General features: G+C 41.7%; 1 protein-coding gene across 2 annotated transcripts in view; it reads right to left on the bottom strand.

Annotated features, from left to right (window-relative positions):
* CNTNAP5 (contactin associated protein family member 5) overlaps window positions 1-27,878 on the bottom strand; it is a 469,403-nt gene that overhangs the window by 356,329 nt on the left and 85,196 nt on the right. For both annotated transcript variants that reach the window (XR_014450796.1, XM_083153658.1), the window contains exon 3: window positions 23,452-23,645. Coding sequence is in view for 1 of the 2 variants with exons in the window: in XM_083153658.1 (XP_083009784.1) it covers window positions 23,452-23,645 (194 nt within the window). In the remaining variant the exon portion in view is untranslated. The remainder of the gene's footprint in view (window positions 1-23,451; window positions 23,646-27,878) is intronic.

Genomic DNA, 27,878 nt, shown 5'->3' with positions numbered 1-27,878 from the left:
CCTACACACTTCTTGAATATCCTTAACACATTTTCCATGTTAGTGAACCCATTTCCTCAATCAATAACAATTTCCTGAATCAGATGTAATGTAGTGTATTCTGCATATATCTTCCCCCAGCAGCTCCCTGTTAGTCCTTGTTCCCTTCATGCTTATTAACTACGTAATGTTTTATATTATATCTTCTTTATTTACTCTCACGGTTCGCGTCTCTATGGAGGTGCATTTTCTCTGCACTGGAAGCTTTCATATACAAATTTCAATTATATCAAAGCTAATAGCTGTCTAATATAGACATTGCCATAATTTATTTAAGCTCAGGGACTCAGTGAATTTGTTTTAAATAGAGCAGAGCTATACTTTTCAGCTCCGGTTAATTATTATCAATTAGCATTAATTTGATGGGGAGATCAATTATGAAATAGCTCAGGATCTGTAGAGAATACTAATACTTGGATTGTCCCTAGTATAAGTATTCCGAGACCATCGCTAACGTCTCCCGTGTTGGAGGGACCTACAAATAATAAGGTGCAGGCACCTCAATCTCAGCTGGTACCACAGTGGGATAAAAACTTGTTTATTCTTTTACCAAATCTTTCTTATTTTATTTTTAAAAAATTTGTAAAAAGAAAAAAAAAATAAGTTGCCATTTTAATTTCAATTCAAGTTTTATGATGTATATTATATAACTATGAACAAAGCGAACAATATACAAATATGTAACATATGCATCAGGATATCATGATGATGATTCCAATATTGCTTTATACCCAGGCCTCCCATACACATAGGTATAATTGCCCATTATTTGAATCTCATTGTTAGGAGATCTCAGAAACAATATCCAAGCAGTATGTATCTGGGACAGGGGTGGATTTAGGGAGGAGGGCGCCCCTAGGCACAACAATAATGTTTACTAAGTAGGACAGTTTATAGGGGCAGTATCTGCATGTCCTATCTATTTACACTCTATTTAAGATGGAATATAGAACAGTACAGTGGATATTTTGCAGTTATTGGTACATTTTGGGCTGACAGTACTATCACAGGCATCCAAGTGCCGCCCCCAAACATGTGCCGCCCCTAGGCCGGTGCCTCACGTGCCTAATGGGAAATTCGGCTCTGATCTGGGGTTGTAATGATGCGACTGGTATCTTGATGTGATGATGGAACTTGTTTCCTACGCAATGTAGTGATTCTAAGTGCAAAAGAAAGCCAGGCCATAATGACTCAATTTGCCATGAATAGTCCTGAAAAGTTCCAAGTGGTAGTATTGAATGGTTAAAAAAGGTTTATTTTCACAATTTTTATTTTTTAATTGCAATCTCTGAATTTTGAGCCAAAATTCATCTGAAGCCCAGCGAACAGAATCAGCGGAGTTTTATACAACTGTATAAATAGGATACAATTGCCTATATTTGAATTTTCCAGTGGTAACAGATATATATTAGTGACTGACAGCTATTATAGGGGAATAAGAATCTTGGGTCTGCAGTTGTCAGTATTCATAAACTTGCATATCTTATATCTGGATTATGGTAGGGATGAATAATACAGGTACTATCAAGATTCCAGGTTTATATTTCAATCTCTTGCAATATATTATATTAAGTTATATGACTTGACTGCTTATTGAGCAATGTTGTGGCTTTACCATTATTGTGTAGGAATATTTTAAACTGATCCACACACATTGTGAAGATTCTAATATATGAGAGAGGGATGATCATGGGATTTGCCTTCCAGGATCATTTTCTAGTACAGTCTGTTTTATAAGGGATGTGATTTGCAGATAAGCAGTACAGCTGAAATTAAAATATGTTTACAGCCATACTTAAATTACATATATAATCCCCATACTGAGCTATATATCACTTTATTGTTTGTTTTTTACATGAAATGTGTCTTTCAATGTGCAAATTTCCAATTGTGTATAATAAGTTACATCCAGGGCTGTAACTAGGGGAATAAGAACGGTGCTATTGCACAGAGTGCAGGGTTCTGGGGGCAGTGACATCACTTCCCCAAACGGCTCTTGCTTCTGCTGGAACTGCAGCCAGTATTGCTTATGCAGTGCCGCTCAGTGTCCTTTGGGTGCTGAAGGCATGATCCCAGCAGTCTGTACAGGAAGCTCTGGCAGTGCTGCACTTCCTGGTGCTGGCAGCCATGTCCCCTCTGCTTGACAGCATGACATCATGCGATCAGGAAATGGGACTGACACAGCTGCCCTGTTACCCCGCTGGTTACATGACACACTAAGAGAGTGAAGCAGAGTAAAGATAGATCAACATTGTGCAATAATTGGTCCCAGTAAACTAATTTCCAGCTGCTCAGTCTGATTATTGCAATGTGTGCACAGACTTTCAAGGAAGGTTACCACCTTTTTGTTGAGAAATTCCCGAACAGTAGACCGCCCCTTGACCCACTCACAGCCCACCCATTGACTCGACCCCAGCCGCGCCCCTTGACCCACCTTATCACATTTTTTTTAAACCTTTGCTCCTATTCTATTCTTGATTTTGCACACCGTAATGCCACTTCCACATTATGCCACACACAGTAATGCCTATTACACAATATGCAATACCCATTATATTAATGTTAGGTAATACTGTTTTACCTAATATATTTGTAGATAAAATCTAAATCAAAACTAACATTTGATTGTGCTAAGTTTAACTCATAATGGAATATCACAATGCTCAGAGCTGCGAGATTTAACAACTCCTGTGAGAATACAAAATCCTGTTATTAATTTATTACATTATGGTGAAGCCAGGGGCACAATATCAGACATGTGTGATGGAGTGATTATCAAATGGGTATGCCCATGCACAAATTGCTCAGTGTGTAGTGATCTCCTTAACAAAATCAACAGATGACCTTCAGATCTAACCGCTGCATTAGTATTTGAAGCCATTTATCAGCTAATGCTCTTGCATACACACTGTTCGGTTATCACACCCAATACTTGGGTAATCTGTATTTGACATAATAATGATTCATTAAAAAAAAACGCTAAGTAAAACTGCCACTCTGTAATTCTGGAATAGGGTTCCAATAATTGTAAATCTTTGTGCAAAAAATATACAGAATGCTTAATGTGAAATGGGGGACTACTGTGTTGCATAATCTGAACTGAGGGGATATTATGTGGCATAATGTGAACTGGGGGCAATTTTTATGTTATGAAAACTTATGTTTTCAATTATTCCCTGTATATTACATTGCTCTGTTAGGATGTGATGTAGGGTTTCAAAGGTTATATAAAATAACCAATAGTACAATACAGAAAATAATGTTTTCTTTTTAAACGAATATTACCTAATAGACCTATGGAAAAAAACTTTGTATATACATTGTATATACAGTACTACGAGGCACATAAAACGAGGGGCAGCATGCAACAATGTAAGGGTGCCGAAATTATTTTATATCTTGGCACCCCAAATCTGAAAATATTCTGCACAATTCTATTGTGAGGCTTAAAGATGCATTAATGAATATGCTTCTAATGCTCTGTAAAAATGAGCTGAAAAGTACAGAACAATGTTTTGCCAATGCTTTTAACTTGTGTTGTTTTTTAACACTCATGTGTACAAGCTCTAAAAGCTTTACACTAGTCTTTTATCTCTAGAAAAATGTGAATGCTTTTAGTATAGAAAAATAAATAAAATCCATGTTTTTTGGGGGGGTTTAAGAATAATAAAAACAAGAAATGAAATTGTATTTTTGTGGAGTACTGATAATACTGTATATATGTATACTGTATTTTGGGGGCCTAAATAAAATAAATAGGGCGCACCAGTCTCTGTTGACCTAATTTCCACTCTATGCAAAAGGTGCCTATCCATACACCGTAACCAAGGGAATAGGAAGTAGCAAGGTAGAGAGATGGGAGCCAGCACTGGACAAACAGACAACATGCAACATACCTCCCAACTGTCACGATTTCCGCAGTAACATCCCGATATTCAGGGACGTTCCCGCCCCCCGCCCGGGGCCGCCATTGTCCCGCGGTGGGGGGGACAGTTGGGAGCCCCCCCAGATTGCCGAGAATAGACGCTGTGCGCTGACGAGCGGCGAAAATGGGGGCGTGGCCGGAGTTCGCGTCACCCCGCTTTTCTCGAGGCCACGCCCCCTTTTCGGGAGCCGCGCGAACGTCCCGACCTCCCAACTTTAAAAGTTGGGAGGTATGCATGCAACACAGAAGAACATTGCAAGGTAACATGGGAGACAGAGAGAACTGTGACAGGAGGGACTGGTAGCTCTGCATAGGGGAATGAGGAGTCCATTCTGCTGCCCTGTGCAGGAGAGGAAGGTGATGGTGAGGAAATCTACTATATATCAGTCTATGATCCCCTCCCATTTGTCTATCTATGCTGCCCTCCACCTCCAGACCGCATATCTATGCTGCCCTTCACCCCCAGACTGCACATCTTTGCTGCTCCCCACCCACTGATCATTCATCTATGCTGACCCCACCCCCTGACCATCCATCTATGCTGCCTCCCACCCATGGACTGCACATCTATGCTGCCTCCCACCCCCTGATCATTCATCTATGCTGCCCCCCACTCTGACATCCATCTATGTTGCCCCCCACCCATGGACCATCCATCTATACTGCCCCCCTGTCAGTCTATCTATACAACCAAAACCACTGGTTTGTCCATCTATGCTGTCCTCACTATCTGCCCATCTATGCTGCCCCAGAACCCCCGATCCCTCCATCTATGATACCGTCTCTCCATCTATGCTGCCTCAGAACACCCCCACCCCCTTGGGAAATCTATGCTGCCTTATCTGTCCATCTATGCTGACCTAGAGCAACCCCCCAGTCTGTCCATCTATGCTGCTCCCCCCCGTGTCTGTCTGTCCATCTATGCTACCCCATCTGTCTGTCTGTCAGTATGTGCACAATATGGTACTCTGCCTATGCCCCTCTGTCAGTCCATCTGTCTGTCAGTCTGTCTGTGTCCCTATATAGTGCTCATCTATGCCCCACCCCATTTGTCCATCTATCTGTGCCCCCTGTACATCCATCTGTGCATCTATGCCCACCTCCCCCATCAATCTCTTCATCTATGCCCCCATATGGGGTTTGGGGGTGGTGGGTTGGGTCTTTCAGGATTTTTCTATGGGGCCCACAAAATTCTAGTTATACCCTTGAAAGGGGACATAAGTAGGGAAGTCATTTAACTTGATCATTGATATGGCATGTTTTATTGTATAAGAAACAGAGATATATTAGTTAAATTATGGGGGAGGAGGGTTCTACTAAAAGGGTTCTTAAAAGAAAGTATGCCCCTGCAATGAAGTCATAAGCTGCCCCCAGTAATGTCATGCACACCCACATTCACTAGGCCACATCCCAAACTATTGCATTGGGAGGATTTTCAACATCTCAATTAAATTGACTGGAAAAAAAAGAGTAGGGAAATAGAGTATGAGAAAGAGAAATCAATTATTCATCTGTACTGAGAGGGTATAGTAAGTAACACCTACTCAGAAAGTAGATCAAATCTAATTACAAGAATGTTGTTAATGTTAGACATTTTTCCCTTAGGGCCAGATGCTTTAAAAGTGATAAAATAGAGAGTGATAAACCACCAGCCAATCAGGTGCTTACTGCCATGTTACAGGCTGGGTTTGAAAAATGACAGGTAGGAGCTGAGTTTATCACTGTCCATTTTATTACTTTTCAAGGCTTAGTACATCTCACCCTTAATGTTTAAAGTAGACATATAAAGATAGAAAAGTATACTAAGTTAGAATCAGTGATGAAACAAACTGGGTAGTTACAGACAATCAAAATGGCAAGAAGGCCCTGCTCACAAGTTTACATATATAGGATGATTGGCAAATTTTCCCCATACATCAAACGGTCAGCAAAATGAGATGGTATTGAGAAGCATGAAAATTCCCTATCCAGAAAACAGTTTTGGCAAATATATATTGGATAGAAAATGAAAAATAAAACTAATATGCACTGAAAATCACTAAGATACATCTTATGACAAATGCCGTATGGAAAATGAGGTTTTAATGCATCACAGGTCCGTTCATGAATCATTTTTATGTGTACAAGCTGACTTGGTTGTTATGATTCTTTCTAATATGAATCCTGCATGGAAAATAAAATCAAATTTCTTCTTTCTAGAGGAAAACAAATAGACAACATAAAACCCCGACAGATGAGTCAGCACTTGTAGCACCAGGTGAAGCATGAGACGTGATGTATAACTATATATAATCATAAAGAGCATAGAGGACAAACCTGGGAAGGGAAATGTGTGCATCAGCAAGAACGCAGTTAATTATGCTGTAGAGATGTCATTTATTCTCATAGGACTTTCAGAAACTAATTACACCCTTATTAGGATGCAAATATTGTTTATTCTTCATCTTAAGTCTATGTCATTATTGAATATTTAATAGAACAGAAGACTTATGATCCATGAGATGACATGTTCCAACTTGATGCACTGAGCAACCAGTTGGGTAATAAAACATTCAAGCAACCAACCAGTTACAAATACAGTGTTTGAGTACCTTGACTGAAATAAAATGATCTGATTAGAACTCATTCAATACAATGGAATGAGAGTATTGCCTGACATGAGTAATGCTATACATAGGTGCCTATCCAAATGACTGGCTATCGATACTGGCTACAATTACTATTTCATTTCTTTGTATGGCTATAATTGGGGGCAAACAGTAATAAAATAAAAATAATTCTGGCACATATGATTGCCAATGCAGGTGTGTTGACCAATAAATGGCTTTTAAACATACAGTACTTGCCTACTTTTTCTGTCTCCTCTCTGGTAGAAGCCCATAGAGGAGTCTGTCAGCTGCATTTTGAGGGATGTGGAATAATTTTTAACGTAATCAAGCCCCGCCACCGTACAGCAAGTACTGAGATTCGTGGATCTACAAGGAGGTGTTTTTGCTAAAATAACGTGATTTTTGTCATTATCCCTTGTCGATATGCCATGAGTCACAGTTTTGAACAGCAGAATGGGGGAGATGTAGGGGGGGGGGCATGCAGGAGGCTTGCCAACCTTTCTGGGGTGCAAGGAGGATGACTATATTTGTGGAAGCCTCCCTGTCATTCCACTAGGGTAAGCAAGTATGCTAACAAAATGCCTGCAATGGTTGGGGTCTTAAAGTTGCACTGTGCTGTTTAATATTTTTTGTGGATATACTGTTCTGCTGATAGGAGTGTTAATACGATTAACAGGGTGATTGTGCAATGTACACCCGTATTAAGCCAGTCAGCAGTGCACTACACTTTTTAGGGGTTTTTTTTAGCAGCAAGTTACTGCACCAACCACAGTACTTTCTGTCAACCTTTTATCTCTGTCAACATTGTCCATGTCAACCTAGTGACTGTCAAGCTAGTGACTGTCATCCCTTTATACCATGACCCACACTGATAGCATAAAGATGTGATCAATCCCCTGTAAAAAAGGCTACAAACAGTCCAGTGAGACAGAAAGAGACTGTAGCATGCAGCCACCAGCACAACAAGCCTCCTGGCTCAGTAAAACCATAACATGACCTTGTGTATATCTCAGTGGTTCCCAAACTGTGTGCCCAGGCACCCTGGTGTGCCAAAATGCTCTTGTAAGAATGCCTCGGGCTAGTTATCTAAGACCAAATCTAATTATTTATGGACAAAAGTGATAGGCAAAACTAATACTAGTGGCAATCATAAAACATATGGACAATCAAAACCATAACTCTGTACACCGCCATATAAATGATCCTACGGATAATGAGTAGGCACAATTTAATTAATATTTTTTACAAAGTTATTTTTAAAAAGGGGGTACCGTGAAAAAAATGCTGACACTCTATGGCACCCTAATTCAGTTTGGGAACCACTTGACTCTAGCCATTCTAGTGGAGTCAATCAAGCAGTGTTATATAGTATTTGTTACTTGGTTGTTCTGAATGTATACTATGCAGAAAGGTTGTTTTCACTGTGCATTTTACAGCCCCCCTCCATATCCTCACCAGATCTCCAATCTGTTCCTATAAGTTCGAGATTTTGTATTGATGTTATTGGAATAAATGTGCAATAAGTGAAAATAAAGGAGACAAAATTGCCAGAATGTCCCCGGTCGCTTGATGTTTGCCACACTCCCTTGGGTTCAGGATAGCATAAGCGAGTCTTGAACCCCCATGTTGTTGAAAGCAGCTCTGAGGCACTTGAAACTCTTTACGTAATTATTATAGACATTGTGTAACATCGCCACCTGGTGGTAGATGCTGGAACCATTGAATGCCCATATTTTTTTTTAACATTGCCAATAGAAAGAAAACATGGACTATCTGTCTATTGGTTCTGTATTCATGTAATTACAGGTAGTGGATATATAACACAGAGTGCTTACGATTTAAGTTTTTATACTTAGTCACTTAAACAAACTTAAAAAAACATCCAATTACACTACTTAGTGACTTAGGGCACATATTTACAATTTCGGTCTTCCTAAAAATATTAGTAAATAGCAGACATTATTTACTTTTTATGAAGTCTTTTCTCATAACTTTCTGGAGAAGATGTTTCATGATAAAAATATATCATAACTATACTGGGTCAAATATTTTTCATGCTATATAATTTTGAAACAACACTGGCTGAACATTTTTCCATGTTATATACAGGTACACAGGTCACATTAATTGCACACCAAGGGGTCATTGATGCAATTATGCTTGGGTCCCATAGTAACACTGTAAGACTGTGTGGTTATATGATATACTTAAGGTACCTCTGGATTTATGGATCTTTGTTTTCAGCTTCATAGGGCTTACAAAGTAACATAAGTCTGAGGAAGATCTGAGTACAAGGGGGTCCCCCTTGTGGCTATTTGAATTGACCCCTGAGTATAAGCTGCAGGAGAACTAGATAACCAGGATGATAAGATGTTAAATGTACCAAAATTATGAATATCAACACAAGCATCCCTATGTACTGTACTATATAAATGCTGTAAAAATCACTTAGATCTTACATATGGCAGATGTTGGGGCCGCTCCTTCAGCAATCAAATGCATATATTAGTTTAGATTTATTCAGTGCTATTTTTCAGCAGGAACCAGCAGGAACTCAGTTCCTGAACCTCTAATTAAATATGACATCATCAGGAACTGAAAATGTACTTTTCATAAGATAAGTTTAATTTTAAAGTCACCTATGAGTGCCTTTGTTTCTAAATACAATATATACATCTACCTCTCTCTCCCTCTCTCTAGTATATATGATTTTTTTTTTATTTAATTGATCCACCCCTAGACCTGGAGTTCCTGAACCTATTTTTCCAGAAAAATAGTACTGGTTTTATTTATTAATGCAGGATTTGCAGAGGTGGACAGTATTTCTGCAATCCAATTATTTACCCTGGTATGTCCTCTGTCCCCACAGCCTATAAAAGTGCTGAAACCATAATTCTGTAAGGAAAAATCCATTGTTTCCACTTAACAGGATCCTCCACATTATTGTAGCTCGATAGCTCGATACAGAGTCAAAAGGTGAAGAATGTAAAAAATGTGTCTTCATTATACTTCATGTTTTTCTATACAACTCTTCTCTAGCACCCATATAACCAAACAGTCATGCACCAGCCAATGTGAAAACCTCCTGCCTCACCTATATGACATCTGTCTACCATGAAAATGAATGACATGGTGCTGAAACATTTGATGAAACTTCTATGATCACTGAATGAATTTAGCAGATTTTGATCTTTGCCAACCACTGCCAACCAGAATTTCTGGTCTATTCATTCAATAAGATGATGTGCAGCAGGGAACGAACTATGTACAGAGGACACATTTTCACCAACCCATCAAACCTAAGCCTCATGATATGTAAAACACACTGTTTACTCTATTAGAGATAAAATTAGCAAACAGACATTTTTTTAGTGGTGTCTGATGATTTAATATAACATTCACAAAAAATGTGTTTGCACAGGCTGCATTGTTGATTGAATCTGTGGGTTCCAGATGATGGAAAGAGTCCATACCTCACCCTATTCACTTGTCCCAGTCTGTGTGTAGCAATCTTTAAGGCCCCTTCTAAATGTGACTGGAAAGATTAGCAACTGAAACTGTTTCATATAGACCTAGTAGTAAGAAAGGGCTGGGTTGAATAGGGGGCCATGATCTTAACGGCTTTTCTACCATCATTAAATAGAATTGTAATAAAAACATTTTTTTATGTTTGAGTATCTAAAATATCTTAGCTCTCCCTCTCTCAATACTATACCTCCCAACAGCAGGTTAAGTCAGAACATCTGAGCAGCGAAACATACACGCAACCAAAATGGGTGTGGCCTCATCAGAGCAAGCCACACCTCTCATTTTTGCCAATATGGGAGCATGGACAGTGCTCTGTGAGCTGCTGACCATGCTCCTAGCCCCTCTACCTCCCATGAATAGACACTGTGTATATGCTCACATCATCTTTTCACCACTGCTCTACTATGCTGAACAGTGAGCGACACAGGGACTCCCAACTGCTCCTCCACCATGGGACACTGCTGCCCATGGGTGGGGTAGCAGGATAGTATTAAAAAAACAGGACTGTCACGCAAAAATCAGGGCAGTTAGTGGGTATGCAATACCAGCAATTTAAATAAATAGCGCACAAACCAGTGTACATTTATACAGTATGGAGTTAATTTGCAGTTTCAGTTAAATTGCTATTTAAAAGGCACCAACAGATTTTAATGTGGGAATAACAGCTCTATATCAATGCACATTTACTAAAAATGTTTGTACTAGATGAATCTTAACTCTTCAGTTTCTGCCCAAGAGAAATTATTGCCGCAATGAGACAATTTCCATAATGTACATTGTGAATTAAGACAAGAGAGATGACACATTGACCGTTTACATAGGAGGGCTCTCAGCACTAGGTTCTGCTGTTTACAAACTGCTTATCACTGTGAAATAACTTGGCTAATCTTTGTAAACTGTTTGCTGAGAGCGAATTAATGATGCATTTGTTTAGCAAAATGTTCTCTATTCCTCGGCATCCCAAGCGAATAAATACACTGTTAAATCTATTTAGAAATAGTTTATTTGCACCGGAGATGCCAAGTTTGGCAAGTGCATGTTTAATCCAGGATGGGTATCTGCTGACAGCTGCTAAAATGGTAACAGCCTGCATGACAAATGTCACTCGTACGTGTTGTTATTTACATAAAGCTGCAATTGTTTCAAGAGATACAGTACACTACACTGTAGTTCCAATAATCTGCAGAGACGCACACTGCAGGTGACGGAATTGGATTTTGATAATCTAATTTATTATTGGAACAGGATCAAGTTTTTGCAGAAGTGCAAAGTTCAGGTGTAAGACTCTTTGAATCATGCCGTATATTCTCTATCCAGCACAAATTGGGCTTTGGATATGGATCTATGGGATAGTGCTTACAAATGTGGGACATTTGGTAGATATGGGTATAAGCATACAGTTGACATTTGCTATTGTGTATGGATTGACCCCTTGTATACAGAGCATACAATCAGTGCCATGAGCTGGTTCTTGGTTTCTATTAATTTGAGGAACATGGTGAATAGTTTGCTCATCTATTGATTATTCCAGCACAAAAGTCTATGACCCATTAGCTTATGTCACAACCTGATCCATTCAGACCACATCCTCCTTACTTCACCTACATAGTAAATCTAAGCACTGCATTAACAGGGCACCTTTGCACCCTTGGCTAGCATCTCCCTCCCCCCAGCAAAAGTGATGTCAAGTGTCACTGGGATCAGGAACTTGGGTGACTACGAACACACCCTGAACACACCCTGTTACCTGTCTTGGAACTTCACAAGACAGAAAACTTGAAAGGCTACAGCCATGCCATGCCGGCAGCCAGGTGCATAACAACAAATCTATGAGCCCCTTATCAACATATTGAAGGAGCCCCTGAATGCAAGAGACACTTCATGTATGCCCCTTAAATCTGCCCTAGTTCATTTTCTGAACCATAGTAGTGCTGTAGGTAATATTATACCCCATACTAGTTCCCTATTTTGTGAACCATCATAGTTACCTAATTTACATGATGTCACATTGTAGGGCTGCCAGTAGACATTACGCCACACAGTATTCCCATTATGACATACAATGTCCCCAGTTCAGTGTATGCTGTTAAAGTGTCCCCTGCTCATACTGTGCCCTCCAGTTCATTTTATGCCACATTACAGTACCCCAGTTCATATTATGCCATATTAAAGTACCCCAGTTCATATTGTGCCACATTACATTACAATTCCTATTAGGTAATATTATAGTGTTCTCCACACTACAATAAGTAGATCATAATATGCCACATTACAGTGTCCAACAATTTATATTGTGCATATTATGATGCCACATTATAGTGCCCCTTTAATAACATCCACCACAAACATCTCTCACTGAAAAGGTAATGTCATACAATGTAGGCTGGGCAATGCCTCAGACCCAATATCTTAGCAGGCAAATCTGGGAAATTGGTATGCAACTTTATACCCTGAACCCAGGCCTCCTAAGCCTCTATACCCCATAGCAATGGCACTCAAAGTACCAATATAGTTACACCCATGACTGTGCTGTATCTATTTCAATTTACTTTCATTTTATTATTAACATTTTTCTTTCATACATTCCGGGGGTATTTGCCAGTAAACAAGATGTGTCACAGAACATAAGAAGAAAAAACAAAAAATGTGTATATGGAAAAGATGCCTGAAATAGTCTCTTCACATAACATAAAAAGAGAATCTACTTGAAAATCACTTTGCATCTAGAAGTGCCAACAAAAACCAAAGCCTGAACAAAGTCCCTTAAGGTTGTAAAATGTAACATAGATTTTGATGGCAGATAAGTACAGATGTAGTGCCTCTCAGCCAGCCCAGGGAATCACCAGACTCCCAGAGAGGCTCTGCATCTGATGGGGGACACGTGTCTCACACACATGCGCATCGCCTTTACTCGGTGGCGGATGGAGGAATCCCTGCTCATCTCTGCTTCAGGGAGACGCCCAGGGTTAGGAGGGGAGGAGGTGCGGCAGCAGTGGGGAGGCAAAGCTCGCAGCTTACCGAATACCAGAGTGTCCGCCCTGCCAAAAAAAATGCGGTCGGTGACCATCGAATGATTTCTCCTGGGCTCGCAAATAGTACTGAGAAATGAATTAATACATGACTATAAACACATTTTTATCCTTTGCATTAATACCGAGTCAGGGCTTTCAGTTGTGAGTTACAGAATCATTTAAAATATTGAGCATTACCCATTTGGGCTGCAATGCAACAAAAGGTTGGGTGTGATGGGGTTATCAATCTGACAGAGAAATCTCTTATCAATTATTTAGATCTTAGAAAGTGAAGTCAGGAGGTCAGACATTTTAACAAGACAACCCGGCATGGGAAATGTGACCTTGATTTGTGTATTAGCTTTTCTAGTGTTTTACTTCTGCCAAAACAGACACTGAAGTCTCTATGTGCTCCACTGACAGCAATTACAGGAAAGAAACTGCTGAGGCATTTTCGGAAAGTGATGTCATTTTTAGCGGTGTGTAGTCTGTTTGGACCAAAGGTCAGAAATGAAATGGCTACTAGATATATAGACTTGTCATTGGCCAGTTTTTTTAAACAGGTGGTACCACCTAGACTGTCCTTTTGATTGCTATGTGTCATGACATAGAGACATGTACATGTTTGGCAACATATCTCCATTACTAGCTTTTTGGAGCTTGGTAAATTGCCCATTGTTCCTTTTTCATGTAGAAAGCTAAAGCTGTTGCTTTTGTAATCAGCTGCAGAGAAGCTCTCTTGTTAACTGTAGCCCTAATTCTACAAATTGCATTTGTAATAAATAGAACCCATTATCAAAGACAGTTATTGTCTGACTACATTTTTTACATCACTTCCAGCTTCAGAACTGTGGTATTGGTGTCATAATATTGTTCCCAAGTCGTCTAAACTTGGGATCTCAATTTGTGTCAAACATACAGTAGGTTGCTTGACAAAGACACAAACAAACCTGCTCACAATAAAGTCTCATAATTGGTATATAAATTGTTAATGAGGGGTTTAGATAAGAATAGTTGGGGGCACCTGCGGCAGTTCTAGTGATGGGGATGAAAATTAAAACAGGGGTGCCAGACCAACTGCCAGTGAGCTCCGGACTGTGATGTTTGGCAGTGTTAGGGGTGGCAGTTGGTATGGCTCCAATACCTTGGTTGGGACATTCTAGCCAACAAAATGCTGTAACCACAAAATCTCCTAAAGTCAAAACAATGGTGTCTATAATTATTTATAATTAGAGAGTGAATTGCAGGCTGCCCCTTAGCCGGGCCTAGGGGCGGCACCTGTCAAGGGCGGCAGCCGCCAGGCACCTGCTGTCACTCAATTTGTCAGTCTGACACTGACTTTTACAGAGTGACCGCTCGCGCCACCGCTCCTCAGTGCAGGGAGGAGCTCTCTAGCCTCTCTCTGCATCCCCTCAGCATTGCTGTCGGCTGCCGCTGTCCCTGTCCCTCTCTGGGCAGCAGCGCTGACAGCCTGAAGCCACAGTCCCGTCCCTCCCTCCCTCCATGCAGAGCATACAGGCAATATGCCTGCCCTGCTCAGAGTCACACACTGACAGCTTGTAACTCTGGAGCCGTACACACAAACTTACGTACTAGTTACTTTCTGTTCCTTGCAAGCGGCAAGGAACTATTCTCCCTGCAGTACTCTGGTTACATAGCCCTCCCTTCTGTCATCATGCTTCTGCCTGCTACACACAGAGCTAACGGAATGTTTCTGCCTGGACTGGAGCACTTTAACTGTTTGCCTCCCTTCTTTTAAACAGTAAGTGCTAATAAATTGTCATGCTAAAAGTGGGTGCCTCCAAGTGTGTACCAAAGCTACACCAGTATTGTGAGTACTGGTGTTATTATTTATTATGCCACACACACACGTGTGCGGGACGGGGAGGGGGGTCAAAAATTGTGCCTAGGGGCGGCCTGACCCCTAAATTCGCCCCTGCCCTTAGCCTGGGGCAAATGTGGCAAGTACCCTACGCCGATTGCATTTCCCCCTCAGTGGCACAGACAGGGGTGTTTTCTGAGTACTTAGAAACCCTTTCTGACAAATCAGGTTTTATTTCTTTGCATTTGTTTTGGATCTGTATTGTCTGCCATGATCGGAGATATTGCGTATCGTAGATACTCACACAGTATTTTCCCCTGAATCTATCCTTTGTCACCTTCTGCAAAATAAGCATATCTCTTGGCTTAAAATATGTCTGACCCAAAAAGAGATGGACTGGGAAAGTTATCAGAGAATTATCAGAGAATTATGAGAAAAAGTGGAACATGTCTACCTCCGTACACTGGGGGTTATTCAGACCTGGGAGCTATTAAAAGGCGAACGATTATTGAACGACAGCGCATGCCTATAGATCACTGTATGAATGCACAAGGGAATTAAGTGAAAAAATCCATATGGAAATTGATTGACAGGAAGCCAGAATATGTTGGTGTCACACATCAGTTTTCTGGGAGTGTCAATGCAGGTGTGCCAAGACATTTTCAGGGTGGGTGGGTGATGCTAGATTCGGCCTCGATCAACCTGTTTCTATAGCACAGGAAAGGTGGGTTCTGGGTTATGCACAGACTGGAAAAATCATTCGATAGTGAGTGAGTTGCAAATGGATTTGCAGCTAGATGCTGATTCGCACAACTTTCCCAAGCCATGTACAGAGTGAGTTTTCATTCTGGCAGGGTGGCAACTGCCTGCTCACAAGGCTCTGCAATTATACAGAGCAGCGATCAAGTCTGAATAACCCCATCTCTATCCAAGGCTTAGTACATAGACATAGCACTGTTAAATGTTTCCTTCTGATGAACAGCTATGATTTAAGGATAAGGACTACAGCAGTTCACAAGCTAATACAGAAAATAAAAATCACATTTATTTCCTGCATCAGTTTATGTGGCAGGTAGAAGTGTCTGTCCTTCTTTATAAGGATGCTGTGTATTCCTATTTATCACTAATACTATTGATCCTTCTCTAGCAGCCTTCAACCACTAATGCAGCCATTTTTGCTTCACAAATTGGCTGTATGCAAGTTTGACCCTATCATAAACAATGGGAGTTATTTTGGTTGATTCACTCGGATGTGCCCCAGCACCCACGTCATCGGCCCATTACCATGAGAACACCCAGCGTTCTCATGGAAGCACCCATGAAATGCTGGGTATTCCCATATGCTAATGGGAAGCACCAACGCCCAACATCCAGCAGCCGCAAGGTTGGATGCATGCACCCGGCGACCATTCTGATTGCCATGGCCACATGCACCAAGCACAGAAATGTGCATAGACAAAACATCGGGTGCGTGCGAACAGACCTGAATTAGGTCCAATATCACAAGTTCTAGTCATATTAAGTTAAGTGAAGGGATAGTGAAAGCTATCACTTCAATGTTAAGTTCATTGCAGGGAGAACACCTTTCTCATACAGTAGCTGTTGTCCTAACACATTTTCCTTGATAAATTAACTTAAAAATGATTCCGTATTGCTGCAACATGTGGCGACAAGGAAAGATGATTAACAAGGCACAATGACATTTTTAATAAAGTTCCCTAAAGCTTTTCTGTACATTGCACAGCTGTTCTGTCTTCTTGGATACAGTAACGGCTGCACAACTCCCCTCCCTGTTCTATGTTGCGCAGATAATGGGTCCATATCATATAGTGCATTGCACAGTCTTCCTTCAGCAGCACATTGCACATAATTCACCTCTACAGTACATTGCACTTATTCCACCTCCACAGTTGATTGCATAGATCACCCATTTTACCATACAATACAGAGACCACTATTTTGCAGTATAGTGCACAGATCCTCTTCTGCGGTACATTGTAGAGATATGCAGTAGATTGCATAGATCCCCCTTTCCCCCCGCCTCTGCTATACATTTCCCAGGTCCACATTACATTACACAGATTTATCTTCCTCTTCTCCTCATACAACTTTATACAGATCTCCCCTAGGGAGCACACTGCGCAGATGTTCACTCAAAACTTTGCTTTAATTTTATGGTGCAAAGAAAGAACATTGGAAATATGATGGTAAAGTTAATAAAATGATATCTATCGTTGTCCTTGTGTAGACAAGAATGCTGGATCTCATTCTAAGCTTCCATGGCTATGGTCGAAGTGAAAATGCAAGCAGACCCTATGGGTGAGATTTAATAGGACGAGAGATTCAGAAAGTGAGAGATTTGGGAAGAAATCTCCAGTTTTTTTAAAGTGGCAATCATTTACACTGCAAAATCAAACTGGTTTTGCTGTGTAAATGATTGCCGCTTTTAAAAAACTGGAGATTTATTCCCAAATCTCTCACTTTCTGAATCTCTCATCCTATTAAATCCCACCCTCTGTATCCTACACATGATAACAAATCAACTCTCAACCTCTAAACAAGAAAACAAGTACAATGTGTGCCATTCTGTAAATTGCTGGATCACAGGACTCATTTTAAAAGATACTTTTGCCAGATGACTGGATATAAACGTGTAAACACAGTAATAGGACAACATACTGAAGGGAAATCTGGTACTGGTGTCTTTTTCATATGGTCTATAAAAGTTTCTTTTACATAAGAATTGCCTTAGAGCTTATATTATAAAACCTTCTTTGCATTTCAAAGAGATTTCTGCTGTAAAAATAACTTTTTCAATCAAACGGATTACCATGCCCTTAATGTGCGGTCTTTTGAGGCATCAAGTAAAAATGAGAGGGACAGAGTTGGCATCACACACTAGAAAGCACTGCATAACTGACAAAGGTGGAAGGTTCTGACATAGGATTAATTAATAAAAATTGTTAAGAATATGATTTTTAAACTTTTTTACATATATTAGTAATAGTGATAAAATGCCTGGTGTGGGCAGTCAGGAATAGTTTTTAGAGGGAGGAGGAGTGTATATAATAATGTTTATGTAGTTTGCAAAATGCAGTATTTTTAAGTATTCATCTAGACCAGGGGCGTAACAATAGCCCCGCAGACCACGAGGTAGCAGGGAGGCGCTGAGTATGTGTGGCCACCGGGGGTCTGCGGGGCTATTGATGCACTTCCCTAGCCCTGCCTTAGCCTGCTAGTTCTGCTTGCTGTTGCCGCCTCCCGGTGTGTGGCCGGGACCCGCAGATCTACTTGGAGTTGTCTGCGGTCCTGGCTCTCCTCCTCGCTGGCTCCTGATAATGGCAAAAATAACTTTCACAAAATGTCCACCCCCTTACAGCAGACACTTTTGAGAATGCTAGAGGAGGCTATTCGAGCATACTCAAATAGTGTCTGCTGTAAGGGGGCGGACATTTTGTGAGATCAATTTCTGCCATTATCAGGAGCCAGCTGGGACTGCAGTCAAGTACATCTGCGCAGCGTGTCCCGGCCACACACCCAGCGGCGGCAAGAAGCACCAGCGGGGTAAAGCAGGGTTGGGGAGGGCAGGCTTTATTTTACAGGGGGGGTGCTGCAGATAATTCCGGCCTGGGGGTTCTGTATTTATAGTTACGCCACTGACCAGTGGCTCCCAAACTGTGTGCCTTGGCACCCTGGGATGCCACACAGCACTTGCATGAGTGCCCTAGGTCGGTTGTCCAGGACCAAGGCAAAGAACAAATTCTTGAAGAACAAGAAAAAGAGAGAGGGCCAAATGTAATGGGGTGATAGTTTCAAAAAGTGAGAGATTTTGGGAGAGTTTGCACATGTTTTTTAAAGCAGCAATCAATTACATGGAAAAATCGACATGGTTTTGCAGTGTAATTGATTGCTGCTTCAAAAAAAAAGGGGAAAACTCTCCCAGAATCTCTCACTTTCTGAAACTCTCACCCTATTACATTTGGCCCAGAATGTCACTTTGTGATGCACCAAAGAGAAAGGAGGGAATTAAAATATAACCTTTAATTATTATATCTTAAGAACGTTTGGGAAAATTTAAAAAAGACACAATACAAACATGTAACATAGACATAAAAAAAGGATAAAGATATCCCTCAGACCGTGGGGTCCCACTTCCTACTATTTTTACAATAAATTTTAATTTTTTCACAATATTTGTGTTTTGTGCACTTTTTATCTGTAAGTCAATCTGGTTACTCCAAATAGTACCAGTCAGTTGTGATTCGGTGCATGGACTTATTAGCGGTAACCCTGGGTATGCCCAATAACTTCTGAAAACAACCGTCTAAATATAGCATGTGGGGATAGCCATCAATTCATGGATCCACATATCATAGCGGTTAGTATATAGTCAGGGGAGTGCAAATACTCTCTGTTACTGGGGTGCAAGGCCCGATAGTGCTGAAGCCTTATAAGGGATAAACTGTATGAGTCACTATTAGTTTAGACGGGCAAGTCAGGTAGGCGGTAAGCTAAGTGCTGTAAGCCCGGTCTGTCGGACGGGACAGCGGGATTCGCAGTCTGCTATCTAATGCACTGCGCCCGCTAGTCGCGTCTGCCTATAGTGACGTGACCGGCTTTCTGTACAGCATGCAGCTAAAGACAGATCAGCTAATGTATACAGCGCCGGAGTCAGGTATGGTACTCCGCGCTTACTCGCCACAGTGTGTGCTGATACACGCTACCACCAATACCGCTAAGGAAATAAAAAAACAGATCAAAATGCAATCATGAGGGAGAGGGGAAGTGGGAGCACACCACTGAGTGTACGGTCTGTGTACACTTCGCTAGTGAGCTTCGTCAGGACCTGCCTGTTCTTCTATTCTCTGCACAGGCACTTTATACACATTGGGCACATCCTGATGAAAAGGCTATCTAGCCTTGAAACGTTGATGGAACCCTCATGATGTCACTTGTATTTTTTATGATGATATAAAGAACTTTCATCCAAATCCGTGAGTGCCGCACATTCCACAGGTCAGGTGGCCAGTGGATACCGGGTACTATATATATATATATATATATATATATATATATATATATATATATATATATATATATATATATATATATATGTGTGTATATATATATATATATATATATATATATATAACACTTTAATAGGCTAAATATTTATTTTACATTCAAAAAGTGTTTTTATTATTCGTTGTTTAATTTTTGCGCTGTTGTTTGATGACTAGTAAAAATATACATCTTGGAGCATCACTCGTTTGCATCACTTCTACTTAAAGGTGACATTTGGCAATTTCAGTATGAAACTATTTCCCAAAATTTAAAAATATTAATCAAATCTCAAATTTATCTGCAGTTTATGATGAATACATTTTGAATAAATATTTTAAAGGTACTTATATGTTAGTTGGGTGGCCAGTAAGCTATTTGCTTAGTTTTACGTGTACGCTCGCCACGCTTCGGTCTCGGTGGCTCGCTGCGCTCGCCACACTTTATAAAGTCAACTCCATGCCGACCTGGATAGTGGGGGTATGAGCGTACTAACTATAGTGGGCGCCCAACTAACATATAAGTACCATTTTAAATCACAACTCTCATATATTATAATTCTAAATCGTTCATTTCCCCTGATCATTTTGCAGTATTTGAAAAAATAAAGGGGATACGCCATCCAGCTTTAATTGGCGCCAGCAATTGTACTTTTGCAAAGTCTCACAAAAGTACAATTGAGTTTGAATCAGGCCCAAAGTTCATTAAATACTTGTCCTTTTACAGGTTATGAGCTGAATTACAGTATTACAGTGAACGGTGTATACATTGAAAGGAGAACCCCATATATTTCATGAGGGTGAAAGTAAGTGCAGTTCAGACACAAGTCTCTAAGTGTGTGGCAAAAGCTCTTACATATCATTTAGCATAATAGCGTGGGAGGTGCAGGACAGAACAATGTCTTTAAAAGACTTAATGCTGCATAATTAATGCCCTTCTCCTTTCACAGTCTATTTAAATGTACAGCATTATAAACTGCATTGAATCAAATATTCCCATATACATTTTAGCTAGTAGAAATGTTCCATTTAGTTTGTTTCTGATGAATACAAGAATATAAAGTGCAGCTTTTAGCAGCGGCCACAACATTACTCTTGTAATAATGTAGTTTGTGTACAGTATATTAAATACTGTGGCTACAAGTGTGAGAGGAAATATTAGCGATAAGCAAATACTTAATTACCCAAACTGATTTTTTTTTTCCAGTTGCACTTAATTTAAGAAGAGTCCTGATAATAACATGTTTCTATTAAGTTTTATTGTTATCACTGGCATTACTCAAAAAATACTCAGCAATAATACATAACGGAGCCTGTCGTATGTTGAGATTAATACTAGGAAGATAAAAAAAATAAACTTTTAAAGAGGCCAAGAAGAGCCAATAAGATTACCATGTACATACTATAAAATAATACCTGGAATCTGGTTGGTTCTATCGCAATACCTCTACTTGTTATCTGGAAAAGGTCACATAAATGTCCCCTGAAGAAACCATATATACAGCTTTATGTGCAAGACTTCTGAGAAACAATTTTGTTCCATTAGCTCACAGCGCATGTTTAGATACAGGGCTGTATTATCCATTAGGCTGATTAAGCTGAAGTGCCCTGCAGTGACCAAGGGCCTGTCATTTTTATTTTTGGTGAGACAATGTAACCTGTGTTTTAGGGCTCCAATAGTTACAAGCACTTTGCACTCTGTGCCGTAGTAAGGCACATTTCTAGTCAGCTGACTTTTTGCTGTAACAAGGATCATTTGTAGTCAGCTGACTCTTTTGGAGACAATAAGGGGCAGTAAGACTTTGGACCAATAGTGCAGTAGCTTTTAAAAGAGAAAAGTAAAGGAAGAATGATTGCGCTGTGAGTACACAGGTCAGCAGCCTTATTTCAACTGGGTATCGGCATCTATGTGAATACAGAAAATATAAATGGTAGCATAAGCTCTGATGTCACAGTAAATTGGAACTTTGGTACTTGTTTCCTAGAACGGCGCCCACAAAGCTATTTGCTTAGTGGGCTATTCTGCGTAGTGAAATCACATCACATCGCATCGCATCGCATGAGCCATTTCAGTGCCATGCGATGTGCGATGCGATTTTTTCATGTAATTTATTCACTGCTCTGTGTACCCCACTGTATTGCATCTCATCGCATCGCATCTCCCGCAAAATCCGCGAGGGGCGGCAGAACGCGTCCTCCGACTTTTTCATACCCCAACTATCCACATCGGCGTGGAGTTGATGTTATATAGTGTGACGAGCGCAGCGAGCTACCGAGCCAGAAGCGTGGCGAGCGGATGCGGAATACATGTAAAGTAGTCCGCATCCGCTCGCCACGCTTCATGCTCGGTGGCTCGCTGTGCTCGCCACACTATATAGCATCAACTCCACGCCGTCGTGGATAGTGGGGGAATGAAAACGTCGAAGGACGCGTTCCACCGCCGCTTGCCACGCTTCGTGGATAGCGGATGGATAGTGGGGGGTGCGTAAAACATCTTTTTAGGACTGATACAATTATATTATTGTATACCTAATATAATGGCATTGCACACCCTATAAGATTTTGTGGGAGGTGCGATGCAATGAGATGCGATACAGTGGGGTACACAGAGCATTGAAAAAATTACATAAAAAAATCGCATCGCATCGCATGCCGCTATAATGGCCCATGTGATGCGATTCCCTATGTTAGCGTAGGTAGGAAATCTGGGCACCGTTCTAGGAAACAAGTACCGAAACATTAAAGGCCCAGGAGGGAACATAAAGTACTTGAAAGCCATGGGACCTTGTCATGGGTTATTATAGCTCTGCTAAGATAAATTATCTTCTACAACCCAATGGGCCGCATTCATAGGTGCACACAATGTCAATGACGGATGCAGTTGAGTTCATTTTATTTGCCACTGAGCATGCACTAAAATTGCACTATACATGCAGAGCGATTGATAAATGAATTTGTTTGCTCCTGGAAGGGCTCCAGTGTCTTAGGACAGCAGATCAGTCTAAGACAAATTAAGGTTGCCTGAGGACCACTTATGTGGGTAAGAGGCAGCTGTGAGTCTCTGGCAGTGGGTGTCTGTGTGCACAATATGGTGGCTGAGCCATTAGGAGATCATCTCACTTCCCAGCGAGCGAATTCACAGTCTTGCTGAAAACTGGGGCACTGTTACCTGTCCAATGTGTATAAATGTAAAACCAAAAGTGTAACTTAAATTATAGGACTGCTTTGATTTATTCAGAGAGGAAAAATATCCGACAAAAAATAAATCCCATGCTTTCTGTAATCCATAGAAAATACATGAAACATATACAAAACCGTGAAAAGAAAAAGCAGCTCAACATCATACAGTAGATGATCGATACAAAATATTATGACCAAAAAAAACCCTCTAAACAAAACAGTCCTTTAAATTGTCCATCTGTCTAAAGTAGAATGCAAATAAAGCTTGAAGTCCTACCCAGATGGTGTTGTCATGGTGATATGGTCTCCAGTTACGTCCTGTATCGCTGAACATAACGCTAAAACGTGTTACCCAGTCTGAGCTTCCATATCTGCCTTGTGTGGCTGCCCCTGTGATATCAAATCTTTCTTTTAGGTCAATCTGTAACCATTGGTTTGTGTTAGACTCCTGTGGGGACCAGCCACCAGCTCCTATAACAATAAACATAAAACAGATAAGTACAGACTATCACAGTGGCAGAGTATAATCATTGCATTGTTTTGCACTGTAATTTTCTGCACAACAAAAACAATTATCAAATCAAGCATATTGAATTTCCTTAAGTGGTCTATTCACTGGCAATTAACATTTTCTCAATCACTTGTCTGTGTGAATTGGTTCAGTTTTCTAGAGAGCTTATTGCAGGTTACATTTGGAAATGGACATGTGACACCATTCACAGAGCTGTTGGGGACCTATTTCAGGGGCACAGGGTCAGCAGACTAGACAAGTGACGTGGACTGACCAATAAGGTAACGTGACATCACATGCTCAGTTCAAAAGTCAAATGTTTCAAAGCAGCAAATGGGACATATGGTTTAATGGTGGAAAAGGAATAATAATTCTAAAAAAAACGTACATTCACTTAAATTTTTCATCTACCTTTATATGCATTTAGTAGGAATAAAATGGGTAATGAATTATTAGTGCAAACTCAGCTTTGGTCTCATCTGAAAATCTGGACCACCTAGCCTACTACAACAGTGCAAAGCTTTGGAGCAATGTAGCATGGTATGCAGAGGGGACTTTTGCAGAGACAGGTGGGATGAGGAGAGAAGTATTTGGAGCAACATATGAATCAGAAATGCTGTTTTACCTACACTTTGTTTTGTAGAACAAGTTATTCAAAACGAGATAATAGGGTGAATATGTTGCATTATGGGGGTAATTCACATCTGTACTGATAGACACACATACATTTTTACTCAGACTGGGATCAGAAATCGGCCCTTAGGGCGTGGTCTTATGGAAAGGAGGTGTGGCATTAGAAAAAGGAGGCATTACACATTCTGGAACACACCGTAATGCCCATTACACATTATGGAACACACTGTAATGACCATTACAGAATACGACACAATCGTTAGACATTTACACCATAATTCCTATTACACATCACACACCAGGGGCGGATTGGCATACCGGGAAACCGGGCCATATCCTGGTGGGCCGGTGCAGATTTTACCCTGGCTGGGCCGACGACTGTTCTACCAGGGCCGGTGCTGGCGTCATCCTGCAAGGAATATATGCAGCAGCCATATTTGATTAGGGCTGTGCTGCCCTTTGTAACCAGGATGCGGCTGCTGGTCGCTGTTCGGTGACGTCGGAAGCAGCTACAGCACGGATTTATCATGGAACCTGCGTGTGTCTCTCCCCCCATGGTCAGTAGCGTTTTCACCCCACCCCCCGGGCAGTAGCGTTTCCCCCACCCCCCGGGCAGTAACATTACCACGCGCCGAGATCAGTAGCGTTATATCACCCACCCCGGCAGTAGCGTTAGCATCCACCCCCGGGCAGTAGCGTTAACACACCGGGCAGTAGCGGTAGCAACCCCCCCCCCCAACTGCTTCCAGTTGTTTACTGGGCCGGATTTCATTACCAATCCGCCCCTGTCACACACCCATTACATAGTATGCCACACATCCATAATGCCCCATTAAACATTATGTCTCACACCCTAATACCCATTACACATTACACCACACACCGTAATGTTCATTACACATTACGCCACATACCGTAATGTTCATTACACATTAAGCCACACACCGTAATGTTCATTATACATTATGCCACACACCATAATGCCCATTACATTTTTGCACCTTACACTGTGATGCCCATTACACGTTGTGCCTCAGACCGTGCTGCCCATTACACCTTACATTGTGATGCCCATTATACATTATGCCTCACACAATGATACACATTACGCCTCACATCGTAATGCCCATTACACCTTACACCATGATGCCCATTCCACCACACACCGTAATGCCCTTTACACATTACACAACATAATGCCCATTATACTGTATGTTGCGTCTCACACCATGATGCTCATTACACAATGTGCCTCACACTGTGATGCCCATTACGCCTCAGACCGAGATGCTAATCATTACACATTATTTGACACACGTGAAGTTCATTATGCCACATGCCGTAATGCCCATTACATCACATATTATACCACACACCATAAGGGATATTACATATGATGCCACATAAGTGTTGCTTACCTACATGCTAATTGCTAGGGGTTTCATGCTTGATGCCAGGGCTTTCATGCTCGATGCCATGGGGGATTACATGTTTAGAGGGCTCAGGAGGATTCTGGGACAGCACACACAGGGCTGTAGCCTGGAGCACAGTAGCACTGCACTTGCCCTTGAATTACTGGGGCACTGGACTGGGCACACTGGGACTGGCTGGACATGGACAGGCAGAGAGGGGGGCAGTGTCAGAGAGGGGGGAGCAGTGTCAGAGAGAGGGGGAGCAGTGTCAGAGAGAGGGGGGCAGAGTGTCAGAGAGAGGGGGGCAATGTCAGAGAGAGGGGGAAGCAGTGTCAGGGAGAGGGGGAGCAGTGTCAGAGATAGGTGGCAGAGTGCCATGGAGAGGGGGGGATGGAGTGGCATGGGGAGAAGGGGAGCAGTGTCAGGGATAGAGGGCAGAGTGCCATGGAGAGGGAGGGGGGAGCATAGTGCCATAGAGAGGGGGAGCAGTGTCAGGTAGAGCATAGTGTCATAGGGAGGGGGACAGAGTGTTAGAGAGAGAGGGAGAGTGTTAGGGAGAGGCCTGGGGCCGGGGGGAGGGCACACTACCTGTAGTGTCCTGATCCAGCCGAGGAGGTATCTCTGATGGGGCGAGCATTTCTCGGCATTAAGCCCCACCCCCTTATTACCCGCAAATCGCAGAACACTCCCCCCTCTGAACGGCAGCAGCATTGTGTGGGGACTGGGGAGTCGCGACCCGGTACTTCCTCCCAGACGTGCGTTGACCACAGTCACTAGGAGGTGCTCCTATCGTGCGGGGAGTGACAGTCATTAGGAGGTGCCTGTGCACCCCCGGCACCCCTGTGCACATGGCTATTCCCACAGCCCCACTGTCTCTGTAGTGGCCTCCTGCACTAGAAATGTCCTCAGTGCAGGAGGCCGGCGGCCATGTTTCTGCAGACCAGTCAGAGACTGGTGGCCGCTCGCACAGGACAATTTCAGCCCACCTGGCAATCAGCCCTTCTGGCATTTGCCAGAAGGGCCAGATGGCCAGTCCGGCCCTGCCTTTGAGTCCGCTCTTACACTTTTAATGGGACACATTTATGCAGTGTAAGGCTGCTCAGCAACCTAGAAAGAATTGGAGGTACCACAGAAGTGCGCAATTAAACAAAGTGCAGCCACACATATATATATATATCACCAAAAAAGGGTAAACATCCAGAAATACTCCAAGAGCAATAGAATAACGACAACAATAGGTGTTATACACACAGGCGCACAGTGTAACCTTTTCCACAGTCAAAATAAATTAAACAAGGTCACCGTAATTCACTTGATGAACAATGATGATAATGCAATAGCATGGTTCAAAACCTGAAACGATAGCCGCCTATTCACACAGTATATGTGACATAGGGGGCAAAGCATAGAAAGGAAATAGTGCAGATTAATCGTTGATTAAAATATGATTTAATAACGGTCCACACTTACAGGAGTAGACGTATAAAACAGCATAAAAGATATCCCCAAGGGGCAAACAGCTGGGCAAAAGATGGTAGCAGCGGGCTCGAATAAAGGTCCCACATACAAGTCCGGAACAAGTGATGGAGTCCTAGGATCGGCACCGCGATGTCCACGCTGTAGGCTTCCTTCTCAAATGGGGATACCGGTCACACTCAATGCGTTTCAGTATCTTCCTTCGTCAGGTGTGTATACTGATAGAGTCCGTTTTTTATACCGTACAACAACAGCGTGGACATCGCGGTGCCGATCCTAGGACTCCATCACTTGTTCCGGACTTGTATGTGGGACCTTTATTCGAGCCCGCTGTTACCATCTTTTGCCCAGCTGTTTGCCCCTTGGGGATATCTTTTATGCTGTTTTATACGTCTACTCCTGTAAGTGTGGACCGTTATTAAATCATATTTTAATCAAAGATTAATCTGCACTATTTCCTTTCTATGCTTTGCCCCCTATGTCACATATACTGTGTGAATGGGCGGCTATCATTTCAGGTTTTGAACCCTGCTATTGCATTATCATCATTGTTCATCAAGTGAATTACGGTGACCTTGTTTAATTTATTTTGACTGTGGAAAAGGTTACACTGTGCGCCTGTGTGTATAACACCTATTGTTGTCATTATTCTATTGCTCAGCAACTTAGGCA

This window comes from Crinia signifera, chromosome 7 (genome assembly GCF_055691185.1).
Source record: "Crinia signifera chromosome 7, ASM5569118v1, whole genome shotgun sequence".
NCBI lineage: Eukaryota > Metazoa > Chordata > Amphibia > Anura > Myobatrachidae > Crinia > Crinia signifera.
This window is presented reverse-complemented; position numbering and strand designations above follow the sequence as displayed.